General features: G+C 30.2%; 2 protein-coding genes and 1 long non-coding RNA gene across 4 annotated transcripts in view; 2 read left to right on the top strand and 1 right to left on the bottom strand.

Moving 5' to 3' along the window:
- Positions 1-16,880, top strand: part of LOC149483991 (uncharacterized) — a 418,879-nt gene that overhangs the window by 30,794 nt on the left and 371,205 nt on the right. The gene's annotated exons all lie outside the window — the stretch shown is intronic.
- LOC149484035 (farnesoate epoxidase-like) lies at positions 557-5,591 on the bottom strand. The gene is made up of 9 exons (XM_089702048.1): positions 5,441-5,591; positions 5,105-5,356; positions 4,505-4,730; positions 4,154-4,334; positions 3,434-3,533; positions 2,482-2,668; positions 2,024-2,141; positions 1,400-1,538; positions 557-1,127 (listed from the first exon to the last, which is right to left on the bottom strand). The coding sequence occupies exons 1-9, from the start codon at positions 5,517-5,519 to the stop codon at positions 925-927; spliced, it is 1,485 nt and encodes a 494-aa protein (XP_089558174.1). The 5' UTR covers positions 5,520-5,591; the 3' UTR covers positions 557-924.
- On the top strand, positions 9,607-16,381 carry LOC149484034 (purine nucleoside phosphorylase-like). 2 transcript variants are annotated; one of them, XM_089701534.1, is made up of 6 exons: positions 9,607-9,805; positions 12,086-12,180; positions 12,576-12,754; positions 14,225-14,467; positions 15,131-15,274; positions 15,677-16,381. In XM_089701534.1, exons 1-6 carry the CDS (start codon positions 9,702-9,704, stop codon positions 15,872-15,874), a joined length of 963 nt encoding a protein of 320 aa, XP_089557660.1. In that variant the 5' UTR covers positions 9,607-9,701; the 3' UTR covers positions 15,875-16,381. The 2 variants fall into 2 exon arrangements, with proteins under 2 accessions (XP_089557660.1, XP_089557659.1); XM_089701533.1 differs by having other exon boundaries at positions 12,086-12,198.

The following is a 16,880-nucleotide window of genomic DNA, read 5'->3' as shown; positions in this document are numbered from 1 at the left end:
AGACAATCCATCTTTTTCGTTTATTATCGTTCACTCAGTTATCAAAGGAAATTAATACACCAATCATAATTCAATTCACAAATTAACATAGTGATTGACAGGCAGAATTGAAACCTATTAATGCTTCTATTGTTTTACTTATTTGCATTTCGTGTTAAGGGTTTTTATCCAAGAGACTGGACTTGAAAGATGATCAATTTTATTGGTTGTTTGGTGGTCAAGTTTCGTAGATATCCCTTTGTGTACGATGGTGGCACCGTACAGGGATTTTAAAACTGGTATTGAAAATTTGGTATTGTTTTTCACTTTATTTATATCAACATGACCGCGGCCGGTACTAATTGACAGCTACAGTAAGTTACCTAAGAGTTGCTGGCGCATGCGTCATATCGATCGATTTTAGTGAACTCTACAAATCTCTATGAAAGTCCTTTACGATGTACATATTGGCGAGGGGGAAACAATTTCGTTTTGAATTGTAAGCGCGAATTGCATTATAATACTCAAATTAAATTTACAAAAAAGGGGGAAAAGAAAACATTGACCTCATGGTGAATATCACATTTATTCATCAATTCAAAATTAACTAGGTATCAGAATTAAATAGGAATACAATTTTGGAATCGACGCATTCATCAATTCAACCGATTGCACATTTAACCTGTTATCTATTGTCACAATTAACTTGGCTATTGCATTAATACAAACATTAAAAATAAATTTGAATACATAATATAAAAGGTCGGCAAATTAACATGTTAATCTCAAAGCTAAAAGCTCTACTATTTCTACTGCTTCAGTAAATATGCTTGATATACACACATTCCAGATCGATATGACATTTATATTTCCCTTCTAAAATAACTAAGTAGGTACATTCAATATAATACTGAAAGATTTAATGGTAATTTCATGAAGTTCAAGTTAAAGCTTCATTTTCGAAAATAGACGCCTTGGTTCAAAGATGATTCTAAATTCTTGAGCTGATAATGTGACACCATCTACCGGCTCTGTCGTTGGAATTGGATCTCCTTTGGGCAGCTTCAGGTTAAACTTTTGCAAGAGATGAGTTAGAAACATAAAAAGCTCGGATCTAGCTAACCCTTCACCAATACAGCGCCGTTTACCTGTGGAATACGAATACGGTTAGAAGAGAGGAAGAGAGTTTCATGGGATTTAATTTATGAATTTTTATTATGTAACCAATCAATAATAATTAAGTAATAAAATAAATATCAGTAACCAAACAATTTTATTTCCAGTTTTTAATGGTGTCTGAGTTGTTTTGAGAAAAATAGAAAATGTAAACGATATGCATTATTCATTTGTTGTTCTATTATTAATATAGATTGATACATTTCTAACAAATAATAATGAATGTAAATGTATTTAGATTTACCTGTGCCAAACGGCATTAGCATTTCGCTTTGTATTAAATTACCCTCTTTAGTAATGAAACGCTCTGGCTTAAATTCATGTGGGTTTTTCCAATGAACTCCGTTATGAAGATCGTGTATTGCCAGCAACAAAAATGTTCCCTTGTAAAATGAATAAATATTAAATCATTATGTTATTTATTAAGTAAGCAAAAGTTCAACAAACATTTGAGATAACAGTTCATTAAAACAATGATGTTATGAACGCTTCTGTTTTTTGTTATTCGATATGATTGCAACTTACGCATGAACGTAAATTATTTCTAACAACAACCCGTGTATTTGAGTGCGAGATAAATATTAAATACTTTTTATCACATAACATCGATGTATCTAACGTTGTTTGACTTCGTGAAGATTAGACGAATTCAATATTTCTTATCCAAAAGAAATTAAATATTTCTCAAAGTATGTGCTTAACCTATATATCCATAAATAAGGAAAAAAAATCGCTCTTCTCCTGAAATTGTGAACAGTGTGTTATATTGTACGAGAAGCGAGAGTTTTTTTTATAATTATTATAACTTGAATATTATAGTTAAATGTATACAAATTTATTTTGTGATAACTAATAAAGTGGTGGGTACCTTAGGTATAACATAATCTCCGAGGCGCGCATCTTCACGGGCCATGTGGGGGATGCCGACTGCTGCTACGCTAGATATTCGCAAAGTCTCCAAAATCACCGCTTCTGTATAAACCATCCTATACAAATACAAATATAATGTTACTTTAAACCATTATATTACTTTGTTGATTTGCTGAAGATTTAAATTTTTCTAAGTATATCCAAGCTTGACACGCCTTTTAATTATTTATTCTCTTGAATTTTAAATAATTATGAGTTCTAGTTTTAATACCAGATAATATTTTAATATTAACCTAATATCGAGCAGTCAAGAATATTTTAAGTAATTTTTTACTTGATAAAAAATAATAAATATATAATTTACTTAATGATCTAAGGAAATGGGACATCATTGAAACATTATTATTAGTATTACAATGAAAAATAACCTTTTATATAACAGCAGTAACAATATACCTGGATCGATCACTGAGGGCGGGAAAGCGAGACGATTCGATTTCAGTATCGATTTCAGCTTGTAGTCGTTTTTGGATATCCTGATTCCGTACAAGATGAAGTAACATAAATACAGCCGTATTGCTAACTGTTTCCACACCAGCTTCGAGCAAATCACGACATATCACTTGCAGCTCTTCGTCTGTGACTAATATATTTATAATATAAATTATTATTGAATAATCACATATTAATTCATTAATTTAAATTGTACGATTATTAAAAGCTCGAAAACATTTTTTTACGTAGCCTACCTAAGTAAGTATATCTAAATAGGAATGTAGATTTTGGATAAACTTACAAGATTAACAAGATTTTGGATAAACTTACACAGCCTAATTTTCGGGATGAAAATATTCATTTGAAAATGGCCAAAATTTTATGAATCATCATGTTAATTTTTTTTCTCTCAGTTAATCTTTAGTTATGACATAATATGAGAATAGGTAACAGCAGCGCTTCGCTAGATTAGGTTTCTAACACTCGATTCAGTTGAAAATATGTATAAATAAATTACATTATCATAAATAAACGTAACAAGTGTGTTTGTAAACATGTTCTATATTTTACTACTTCCTACTATCGTAATTAATATTTATTTTCCCTTAGTGGGGTAATCAGATAATTATACAAGTAATTAGTGATAGAGGCCATGAAGCGATATATCCTTTACTATTACTGGTTGGAAATGTACTTTTCATAATATGTGTATTATGTGTATACAATTGTAAAATTCAATTATCTCTTAAGTTTCACAGCATTTTGTTTAGTTATATCACATAGGTATACCACATAATTTTATAAATATATAGTAGAGTTTTATGTTCCGGTCAACAAGTTAGGAAATACCTCAATATTATATTCTAATGTTAAATTTGTATTAGATAACAATTGAAAAATTTGAAATACGTACATGATTCTTCCTTATCTTCCATCATTTCAATAAGAAAAGCATCGATAAGGTCTCTCGGCTTATTTACATCTAACGTTCTCCGATGATCGGTAATTGTGTCCTAAAATATTGGCAACAATGTGTTTTATCGTATTGTTAAACATTACGTCAAGAAACCTTTTTAATAGTGGTTGGCGAACATAAATAATTGAAATAAATGTCGTCACATGTGTTGTATTCCTTGTTTGTGTGTGTGTTAAACCAAAACAGAATTCGAACGAATTCGTAGAAAATATGTACATATTTCTAATAAACCGAGGCAAAACAAATTTTTAGATCGTAGAACACTTCTCTAATGCTTCAAAACTATTTTGCAAAATAATTGGAATAAGAGAGTTATTAATATGTAATTGAAATGAGGAGACACAAATTATATGACAACAGAATTTAATTCTTATCATTAGGAAAATATAAAATGATGCCGGATAGCAAACACGACATTAAATTAAATCATAATAACATGTCCATGACCTATTCAACTACAATTATGATATTTAGAATAACTTCAGATATTTATAATTTTAAAAATATCACGCCTATATTTTATGTGATAATTGTGTATTTGTAACAATTTTATCCTACGATATAAGTAATTAAAAACAAAATTAATGATGTTATAATAATAAATGAATGTTGGTTAAAAAAAATGAAAACCTTTAACAACAAGACATTAGTACTTACCTTTATAAATTTGTAAATATTGTTGTGGATTGCCGTTAATTTTGTATAACCAATTAAGTTTGGGAAAATATGTCTTAGAAAGGGCAAAAAGTTTAAAATTCCACCGCTCATGTCGACGACTTGGAATGATTGCGTTATAAGGTTACACAGGGTTATTAGGCGTGTATCTCTTAAATCATATCTGAAATATAAGAAATTTCCATTCGTAAGGATTTGGAATTCGACATCCCTAGTCTATATTCTTCTATGTTGGAAAATGCCTATAATGTGTGATGTTTAATTATTATTAAATATACCTATTTAACTTTTTTATATGAAATCAATAATTAAGAAGAAAATTATAAAACAAACCTAGTGCCTGCAACAAGCTTCCACAAAATATTAACAATAGCGACGTCAAACATGTGATTTACTACAATCGGTTTCCCCGCGTCAGCTTTTCGAAGTTCGACGAGTGCGTTGCTTTCCTCGCTTATGTTATTTTCCATAGATCGTGAACCATATCCAAAGTTCTTGAGACATCTTAGTACAGCACGTCTTGTTTTAGTCCAAATGGTACCATCCGAAAACACGATGCCTATAAAATATGATTATCAAATATTCGTATTCTAAGCTATTACAATTTTCAAGCAAATTGAATACTATATGTATGTAATTGAAAGGCTCTTAGAAGAATAAGGAATAGTTTTTTGAAATGATAGCGCGATAATTTTAGTTAGAACCTAGTAAATACACAATTTAAATGCTACATAGAGCAATGTAGAGCAACTTTTATACCGCGTATAAAAGGACAATAATATGCAATTATTAGGGTTTTACAGTGTCGTAGTGGTAGGCCTTTATAGTTTTAAGGTTTGATGAAAATCAATTGCTAAGATTTGAATTTCTTTAAATATATAAATAGTATAAACTTAACGACGAGTGTTAATAAATTAGTGCAGTTCTGCTTACCCAGTTTCTTTCCAAATGATCTCATGGTGTAAAAGTAGCCATCTGGTCGACCGTCAAAAACATCTCTTGCAGAAACTTCTTTTATATATTTCTTTCCGAAAACAATTACAACGTCCACAAAACCAAGCTTCAAACCAAGCAAATTACCATATCTTTTCGACCAGTTTTTCCAAACACAATGATGATATTTGAACCTTTTTAAATTAAACCACACCGATAAAACATTACCTAGTATAGGGAATATTGGTGGCCCTAGAATAAAAGTATGAACTAATCGCATAAACAATTTAAAATAATTAAAATAAACAATATTAATAATATCAATTTATATTAAACCTGGTGGAAAACTAGACGGTCTTTCCATAGTTTGCTTGATTATGAATGTAAAAGTTAAAAAAAATATTATCAACCACATTTCAGGTCTTTACAAGTGAGTGACAAAATCCCAACTAATGTTCCCTTTCTTAAAAACTATAGAGGCGTTTGAGTAACAATATAATGTGAAGACATGATATTCAAATACATTCATAATAAGTGACCTTCTAAAAATACGCCAGGAATATAATAAGAGAGATCGGGATCGATACATCTATTGTAAAGCTATACAATAGATAACAATATAAGGGTTCACTCTGGTACATTTTGGGTTTCGGCAATACATACCTTTACTTACATACCTCACCATATAGTTATTATTATGCGGGTCATTTGCTTATTATACCTACTAATGAAAATTAAAAAAAATGAAAATAAAAATATTTCATTATTTAATATTTCCCTTTGCCATATAGCTTCATATAGTGTGCAGTACCCTGTGGCAGTACCCGTTTAATAATGTACCTAAACATAAATAAAACACACAAGACACATCATCCAATACAATATTGATTTAATCATAATTATTAAAAGCGTTTTTGAAAATTTATTATTTATATAATATTTTCTTCGTTTTTGTAAACCCGTGATTCGTTGCTGGGACATACCTACAAGAAGATTCTGAACATTGCAATTTCATCAAATAACTCAGGCCCCGGAATCACAGACTCAATAGAAAATCTATTGTGTCGTAGACCGATCGGGCCGTTCGGGGCTCAATGGGTAAGTACCTATTCGCTCAGACCAATAAATTCGCACTTTTTATTACATATTAGAGTTTACGTACATGTTTTGCTTATTCATCCCATAAAAACATTTCTAATTTTAAACCGAAAACTTTGATGAAGTTTATGTTATTTTTTTATTAAGCGCTAATGAAAATTTTAACACTATTTGAGACTAGTTCATAAGTAAATATTGTAAGATGTCTCTATTCATAAAAAAAAATTAGGTTTAAATTATTCATACAAAATATTGCTGTAGATATATATCTAAATGTTCGAATTATAACCAGAAAATATTAAATTGCGGACTTATCTACAAAATACATAACTCGAATAAATTATAGAATGATTGTTGGAATCAAAAAATACACTTAGATAGATAATATCTACAACTAAGTATTTATTAAATCATTTATTTAAAAAATGCAAAAGTATCTGACTGACGATTTTGTACTATAAAATTTTCTTTGCATTTTGCTGGATTCTATATGACTGACCGGTTGGCAGTGACCCTGCCTTCCAAGCCCAGAGGTCGTGAGTTCGATTCCCACCCAGGGTAAATATTTGTGTGATGAACATAAATGTTTGCTCTATGTCTGGGTGTTCATTATCTAAGTATATACTATTTAAAATAATATATATTATATATGATTATCAGCCATCTGGTTTCCATAACACAAGCGAAAGCTTAGTATGGGATCAGAACGTGCGGTGTGTGAAAATTGCCCTGAAATATTTATTTTATTTGCAGTCTTATTGTTAAGCTTCTTCTACCACAATATATACAAAATGTATAATATTTATGTTTTAACTAATTTAATATGGTTAAAATATCCAATTTATTATGTATGTAGGAATGTTGGACATTTGCGGTGATACCGGTCTACTATGTTCTGTATATTAGTTAACCAGAATTTGAGTTTAAATAACACAATGTTAATATGTAAAAAAATTCGCAAGTAAACTGGTTTGAATGGTCATTAACCATAATATGTACGTCCATGAACTTCTTCATGATTGACCCAGAAACCTGTTATAACAAATGACACATAATTTCACAAAAATACCTTATTCATATTCTGTCTCTAACACTTATAAAAACTATCTGTGTACAGAGAAATTCATTTAGATTAATTGATGATTAAGTAGATTGTCAAACTTCTATAATTATGTATGCCGCATACAAAAATACAACCAACTTGCCACTATACCACAGAATAATAACTAGTAGCTAGCCAACTATACTAACTTTTTACTCAAGCTTAAAGTAGCGTATTATTTAAACAGTTTAAAGGTAATTGGAGATATTTAAATAAAAATAATATTGTCTTCATTTCTTTTTGTTTAATATCTCTGGATTAGGTACCAAACTGCTTTATGTTTGGTGTTTAAGTTTTATGATTGAATGGAATTTTACATGGCAAACAATAATGATATGGCAAACAACTCTGTATATGTTTTTAGCTTTTTTTATGTCAGAGTAGGTACAGGTAAATTAGCTTGGAGAAATTTTTGCATATGTAGTGGTGTGTATATTACTCAGATCTTAGAGCGCGTTTCCACTATATCGTTCTGGCCTATACAAAAATGTTTCGATATCCTAACATTACTATTTAATTTTATACTTATTCCTAGCAACACTTTTGTTTTCAATAAAAACAAGTTTTTATTTGAAAGAAAATGGTTTTGACTTTATAAAAAAAAATATATCATTCAATTTTACGTCCTTGAGCAAACGACAAGGCGACTACCGTGAAACAATAAAATATCGTGTCCATAATAATTTGTTTCATAATTAATATTTGACCATAATAATAACGAAACAAAACAAATAAATAAATCGTCACTTGATAGTGGAAAGTGGAAACACGCACAAAACCAGAATAAACCAGTTTACGCTGTCCGCAGGTGCCACGTGCAGTCGTTTGGTACCGTTAGAACATAAAGCACATTTCATTCAAAAATTATAATTATTATGTACACGTAGTTTAATTGATAAATTTTGTATTTGTTGATTGTTGTTATTATTTGTTATTATTGTTATAATATTTGTTGAAGTGAATTACATGTCCCGCAGCCGGAGGCCCCAAATGAAAACTCAGATGTAGGTACTTAAAAACTACATTTAATAGCTAAAATGAGACTTTTACACCCATGTCTGCACGATGCAGACCGGAGTTAAAGAATGAATTTATACAGTTTAATAATTATAAAGACGTAAGCTTGGATGCTAACTAAGGGAAATCGCATCCACATTCTATTCCCGTGCGAACGGCGTATTCAGCAGTTTTGTATGAAGGCAGGGCCTTATCTAGTGTTTAATTTGTGTGTAAGTGTTGTAACTTTATATTGTTAATTCAAAATGGCTCCAGTGTTAAAACATGGTCGAGGCAAGCCTTTGACTTCTCAAACTAAAGAATTAAACTTTAAATGTCGTTTCTTTTTCAGGTTAGTAAATTTTTCATTTTAGTAACATTGTTAATGTAAAAGTTATATGTATGTTAAATGTGCAAATATTAAAATAAAGTCTCATCTTTTTCAGAGGAGAAACACATATAGTTTAATTTAAAATCCCTTATATATACAGGGTTACTTGTAAAACACCGGCAACCTCGCAGGACAAGATAGCTAACATCATATAAGTAACAACATTTCGACTTTTGATAATTTGTTAGATTTTATTTTCATACAAAAATAAATATTCATTTAATTTTCCGTCTGAATATTATAAACTCTACGCCTCCCAAAAATTACGTAAACAAAAAGCGAACGAGAGGGGGAAGGGGGCGTCGCGTCGTCCATCCGATAATTAATAGAACATAGACTTACAAATGTAAGGAGAGTACAATAAAAGTTTAAAAAATCATTTAAAAATAATTTATTGCGTTATGCCAAAAGTCGTAGAACAAATGTTGTTACTTATGATGTTAGCTATCTTGTCCTGCGAGGTTGCTGGTGTTTTACAAGTAACCCTGTATAAAATAAAAACTAAAAATAAAATGTTGTTTTATTTTATTTGCTGACCATACACTACTACAAACGCAAAAATTTCTCCAAGCTAATTTACCTGTAGTGTTTAATAATGTTTAATATTTTCTATATGATGCTGTTTCTTTCCTCCATTATTTAACCAACAATTTACAACGAGCAAAATTTTGATAAACTCATAAGAAATACATACTAGGTATATCTAACTACACTCTATAAATTTTAATTCTCATGTCTGGTCAGATTCTCCATAGATAAGTAAACACAGTTATTTTCTGACACATATCTTATATGCGTGTGATAAAAACTGACTGATGTAAAAAATCAAGTATCTACCAATCATTAAGAATTTAACAAGTAGGTATCTGTTTACCGACGAGCGACTACCAATTGCTATATAAAACTGAGTGAGATCAAACGATCGCATTTTATTGTGTGTTATCGAACGCTGTGGACATTTCTTCTCGATAAATTATTGTAAATTATTTGATTGATCAATTAGTGTTGTGATGTCTGTCAAAGCGAATAATATGAACGGAACCAAGGCTTTTCCACCGGCCAAAAAAGCCTTACCCGAGGTGGAAACGGAAACCAACGGAAATGGACACAAAATGTAAGTTTCAATTAGTAGATAATTATTTATTAGCGGAAAACAAATAAGATAAATATTTAAATGTTACATCATTGATTATTGACTATTATTTATCTAGTTCATGATCGCGATGTGCGAAATCAAAAGGGTTAATTGAACTCTATTGGTCGACACTCGACAATATATTGCTTGTACATTAAAATTGGTTCAAGATTTTAGAAATAAATAGAAGGAATAATATGATAAATAAATTGAAACAATTTATGAATCAATAATCATGTAGAGCAATCGTGATTTTGCAATTAGGTATGCAATAGGAAGCTATTTGAACACAACATTTTTATAAACATAAATATTATTGTAAATATTTTATTATCCTTGCTGACCAGTTAAATTATAAGTAGATCAACATGAAGTAAAAGTGAAGCAATAAATGGGTAATTAGTACATTGAAATTTATTTCTTTTTACTTTATCGCCTTCAAATTTATTTTTTTTAACCGTAAAGTATAAAATAATTTTGTAAAGTAAGTAATTTATGTAGAGATTATCTTATATAATAATTTTAAAAACATAAAACATACTAGTTACTACAACCAAACAAGATTTCGAGTGGTATTTATTGTTAAGTATTAATTAAATTTCATATTAGGTTATTAGTTCTATTATCTATACCTGCAATACATTTAATTGTATTCGATCAATCATTCATTTTAAAATGAGTTTTGTGTTAAATAAGCGATCATTATTCAGAATTGATTATTATGCAAAACAATATACAAAAAGCTGAATGGATCACATTATGTCAGGAATGTGTAGTATATCCTATTATAGATACTTATACAAGACTTATGCAAGATACGGTATTATTGTATCATAATTGATTTTATTATTAACGACGTTATCTGTTTTTTACTAAGGAATAATGCACACATTATCTATAAACAGCTTACTTTCAGTGATTATATATAGCGTTTTTAAATGGCAAACAAACAGATTTTATCAAAAATGATTCATAAATCAAACGGCTCATCTAATCTCTTTTATTCTGCGATTGTAAATATTTTACATAGAAACAAATAAATTTGTAAAAGAAAAGGATTATTTTATATTTTGTAGTATCATAGTCGGTGTACTTATAAAGAAGGTCCCATATCTGTTCTCCTCAGCCACACATCAGTGAAAACTGCATTAATTTCCACCAAACAGTTTTTGCGTCTTTTACAAACATACAGACAGTCATAAAATGACTAAATGTATGTACATATATATTTATAGATAACTAGGTTTCCGCCCGCGGCTTTGCCCGCGCAATCAAAGAAAAACCCGCATAGTTCCCGTTCCCGTGGGATTTCCGGGATCGCGTCATTTTCTCGGGATAAAAAGTAGCCTATGTCCTTTCTCGGGTATCAAAATATCTCCACACCGAATTTCATGAAAATTGGTTCAGTAGTTTAGGCGTGATTGAGTAACAGACAGACAGACAGAGTTACCTTCGCATTTATAATATTAAGTATGGATATCTTTTCTTTAATCACTTAATTAAAATAATATATTAAATCTATGCAATCTAAAAAACCGTTGATGATTGCCATATCTTTCACATAATATTTCTAGATAAACGTTCGTTGAAGATAAGAAAAGGTCAACATATTATGTGATGATGCCACACCTACCAAAATATACATAGAGCTATTTTATGATGTTATACTTAGATAATACATAGTATGAAAATATATTATACCTATTGAATATATAACGAATTGTTTTGATTGAACCGTTTGCTAAAATATTTATTCATATGCATTTTTTATATATTTTTCAAGACAAGATTTGCATATCTATTTCCTACGTAGGGTTCGGAATGTTATTATGAATTCAATACTAATGTAAGAATATCTGTTGTAAATATCTCAGTATTTATTTATAAAAAAAAATATCGTAGAATTCTAAGTAGGTAGATAGTAAGAGATTAAATAAATCCTATCTAAAAACTTTATCTTAAATGCAAATTTCAAATGCATACTGCATCGTAACTACAATACGGTTATGATTTTTTAATCCAATTTAACCAATTGACATGAAATAATTCTCTATTCATTAAAGCAATATAGCATAAAGGGAGAAACACGTGTATAATCATTGTTTCATGTTTGTATCAGAACGTGTAGCACAATTTTTTATCAATGTCGTAAAAATATTAGAAAATTATCTAAATCTCTACCTACTACATATTATACGATGTTGGGAAGAACTGAAAGATGGATTAGTTATATATAATATTTATTTTATTTGCTTTCAGGTACTCTTATGAAATGTTGGAGGAGATTTCGAATTTCCTGTTATCGAAGACAAAAATTAGACCTATTATAGGAATCATTTGTGGCTCTGGAATGGGTTCGTATTGGAAAGATGGTATTTATTATTTTCACATATTCCTTCCTTTGTCTTCACTTTTTAATAATATTAATCTACTTATATAAATATGAGTTATAGTGTGAAATAGCAAATACTTTTTTTTATAAATTTCGATCGCAATTTTCTTTTTCGCTTATGTAACACATACCTAGTTACTTGCTTTACCTCACCTTTTGTGTTTAGATATTATTCAATATTTTATCTCGTAGCTATTCCTGCATCTATCTAAACATATTATCTTGAAGCACTAAGAGCACTTTATCAAAATTTTCCATCAGCCTTAAACCTTACCTAATACCTATCCAAGCAAATTGATTGACATTACATTAGGTACGGTATGCATCCATAAAGTTATATGTTTTATATTGTTCCAGGTTCGTTGGCAGAAAACATAACAGATGAAGAATGTATTCCATATGAAGAAATACCTAATTTCCCTGTTAGTACAGTAGAGGGTCATCACGGTCGTCTTGTATTTGGTCGTTTAGGTGATATCCCGGTGGTGGCTATGCAAGGACGTTTCCATTATTACGAAGGATACCCTCTATGGAAGGTAGAGTTTATCAAATTAATTATAAATAAAAGTTCACCGCAGAAGATGTATCTTGAATCGACTTGACTCTAAAGGGCACATTGCGTTATGCTGATAAGCTGAGATTGACACTTGTTTGGAATATTTTTCTGTTGTGATTGAGATTATTAAGAAATTTCTGGAAAGGCCTGTTTACTCCGTTCTACTTGTCTTAAAAAAATACTTTTGTACTTTCAATCAAAATATTTATAAATAAAAATGTTAGTATTTTTACACGCTTTATATTAGCTTCACCTGTATGTTACCGACTATGTAACCGACTTCTTTGGGCGCGATTTTGACCCACTTTAAACGGCCAGATTTCGTTCAAACTTTGTAGATTTATTAACACTAATTTGATAAAAAATTTCTATTTTTTAGTTCGGTTTTCTATAAAAAGCGTGTTTTTTAGTTTTTTTAAACTATTATTATTATTTGCACTCTCATTCGAGGCAGAATGCAGAAAAATAAATAGCTTTACAGGGAGATAAAATCTGAGATTAACACAGACAACATGTTAAGAGTAAATATAGTTCAATAATGAAATTATTCTTATCTTTAGTCAGGCAAATAATACAAAATATTACTGACGTAAAGCAGAAAAAAATATTCAATAGGATGATGCAAGGGCGCGTAGTTGTGACGACCCCCAGCGACGGGGTTATCTGCTCGAACTCGACAGAGAGCGGTGCCTCGCGTATTATCATAATACGATTTATTCTTTGGGAATATACGTCAGCATTTCCATATTATCTTGTCGAACCAATATGGTTTGTGATAAAAAACATGACATAAAAGCAAAGTTTAATCTCGAATGGTGACATGATTTTTTATGTTCAGATTTATTGTAGTAGGTAGTATTTATGGCTTATGAAATGATTTTTATATCACTCGACTTATGTTTTCCATGTCCATTTCTAAGTTATCTACCATTTACAAAATTTAAAGAGTATCTTACTCTACCGAAGACTAATTAAAATTGGCACTTAATAAGCCACGTAAATAATAATGTACCTATACATAATTAATTATGTTTTACATAACAAACGTAGGTAGGTAGGTACTCTAAGTTGGTTGGTGCCGTGGTAATTCGGTACCTACAATAGGCCATTCATTATAAAGAGTTAGTTCAGAAGTATATAAAATTCCTTAGTACGCAAACAATATTTTTTTCCTTTAAATACAAGGGAAAATAAATTCATGTAATAATGTACAACTTGCCCGAAGCCTGAAGGTTTTGGATTTAAATTTTTAGTATCTCTGTAAATAAAAACAGCTGGCGAGTTTTATAATTCGTTAATGTTATAAAAACAAACCATGGACATTTAAAGTAATATTTATTGTATTTTTTATTACGCATTTAGTTACCTACTATTGTTTTAAGACTCTTTTTAAAATTTTGTTAATCTATTCATATTCTATAGAACCTGAACCCAACCGCTTTCTTTACAGTGCTGCCTTCCCATTCGAGTAATGAAACTGCTTGGTGTAAAATCCTTAATTGCAACCAACGCAGCCGGAGGATTGAACCCTAACTACAAAATCGGTGACATCGTGATTGTAAACGATCACATTAATATGATGGGATTCGCTGGCAATAATCCCCTTCATGGACCCAATGACGAGAGGTTTGGACCTCGGTTCCCACCTATGAGCAAAGCTTACAATTATGAATACAGAAATATCGCTAAAAAGGTAATTTCATTTTCATATTTCCGGGTAGATTTTAAAAGGAATGGTCGATATGCCTGACAGAATTCAGTATTTTTTAACTCTTTAGGTATATTTGAAATAGAATATAATATAGTAACTAGGTACCTCTGATGTTGATTAATTTTTATGAAACACTAAAATGCAATATTTCTCAAAACAATACATACATTATACAAATTTAACTAAAACACCGCAATTTATAATCATATACAGAATGAAGACGTTGCGGCGCATATTTTAACACTTTGGTGATGATGTACCTTAGTATGCATGATTTGATTACTTCATTTCCAGCCTAATGAAGGAAATATTGCACTTTACAATGTTAGCCTATTTCATAACTGTGGCTCGAGCTCGTGCATTAGCGATACGCGAATAATTATTATCAACTCTCACGCTTTCTTACATCGAATATTAGCGTGGTTTGATGCGCATGCACGCATAGGCGCATCAATCATCTCACGTTAATGGCCACAATATCACAATTTTATGGCATATTCCTTATTAAAATCTTTCAAGACCTTAATTACAATTCATGCAATGCTGCAAATCCGATTTAAATTTTCTAAAATATCCACCAGGACAATGTCGTTATATTAAAGGCGTATTTGTTATTACTTAATAATATGTTGTTTTATGTTTTAGGTGGCAAAGGAATTAAACTTCGACAATATCGTCAAAGAAGGTGTCTACACATGTTTAGGAGGACCAAACTTTGAAACAGTAGCAGAATTGAGAATGTTGAAAATGGTCGGCGTGGACGCTGTTGGAATGTCTACTGTACATGAGGTATAAAAATAAAATTATAAATAAAACCATTCACTCAAAGGACTATTAAGAAAAATATAAATAAAAAGCTACGTTTAAGTATATATCAGGATAATGTACCTATCTACTAAGTTCTTAGTAACTAAGTGCAGTCTGCAGGCTAACTATAATTTTTTTTGTGATATTAATAACTATATATATATATTACCTAGGTTAATAATAGGGTTGATTGTTATTTCCGAATAGAATAGATATTAATTATTATGCGGTCCTTTTAATTTTATTACAAGAAAATCCTTTCCATCTTATCATTGATAATATGACGCCAATACGTAGGTGATGGAGGCCAATACTGATCACATATTCTAACTAAAATGCTATAGATAAAATTATATTTAAGTAAAATGTTATCTTTCGTTTCAGGTGATCACAGCACGACACTGCGACATGAAAGTATTTGGGCTATCCTTAATAACAAACGAGTGCATTACCAATTACGATGTTGACACAGAAGCAAACCACGAAGAAGTATTGGACGTTGGCAGAATGAGACAAGACATTCTTCGTAAATACATTTCTAGACTCGTACAAGAATTTGGCAAAATCGAACTAAGCAAATGATGATGTAGCTACTTAGTACCGGGATTAATTCGTATTTATTCAATAAAAGGGGCCATCAGGATGTTTCCGCTAAAGCAGAATATACAAAGGCAGTCTCCTTCTTATTAGCAAAGATAATATTAAGTTTACTAGATAATAGCTGAATTAAATCTTAACTGTTCAGATAAGCACAACATTTTCTATGAAATAGGTACCTAACTAAGTACTTAGTTAGTGTAAAATAAAAATATTTTGTGTAGGTCACTAATCTTGTACCTTGTGCAACTTTATTCCTTATTTTTGCCCTTCAAGTAAATCATATTTACGTCTTGATTATATTATTTTTTTACGATTTGTAAGCGAATCATAACGTCCTGTTATTTTTTTAACATATGAGCAATGGAAAATTATGGATATAATTCTGAACATTATACCTATTATAAATGACATTAACCGAATTTAATATATTTATGATCCATAGGCTAATTATTTTAGTTTTTAACGATAATAAAAGATTAAGATAAATGATACTTATATCCTTTTATTTATACCTGCTACTGCTCAATATCCCTTTGATCGGAAGTGTGAGGATGGATGTTTATTGTAAGTACCTATATTGTTCCATAACTACACAGAAACTACATGTAACTGGTTTTACTGAAATTAGGTTTGACCTTGAATATAATAATAGACTTTAAGATCGTCTCAGGCTCATTAGATTGCATTTTTTTTTTCTTATCATGGAGTGGAAACACGTAGACCGTACGTCGCAAAAATGTTATAACTGTTGATTGTGTATTTATTTAGATTAACGGAATAACACTTTTATCCGAGAAATCTTTATGACCGTCATCCAAAATGAAGATAAAGTTTATCTATTCAACTTTTAGTATCCAGTTAATAATGCAGATAATACCTAATTAATGGATTTTGGTGTTCAAATGTCATACGAAATTATGTTTTGATTCGACTCTATGAAATATGTACGTATAACGTACCTGTCATAAAAACAAATGAGAGAATGCCA

The sequence above is a fragment of the Colias philodice genome, chromosome 12, assembly GCF_061535455.1.
Source record: "Colias philodice isolate Cphi_HAF_F1 chromosome 12, ilColPhil1 Martin Lab GWU primary, whole genome shotgun sequence".
In the NCBI taxonomy this organism is placed as follows: Eukaryota; Metazoa; Arthropoda; class Insecta; order Lepidoptera; family Pieridae; genus Colias; species Colias philodice.
This window is presented reverse-complemented; position numbering and strand designations above follow the sequence as displayed.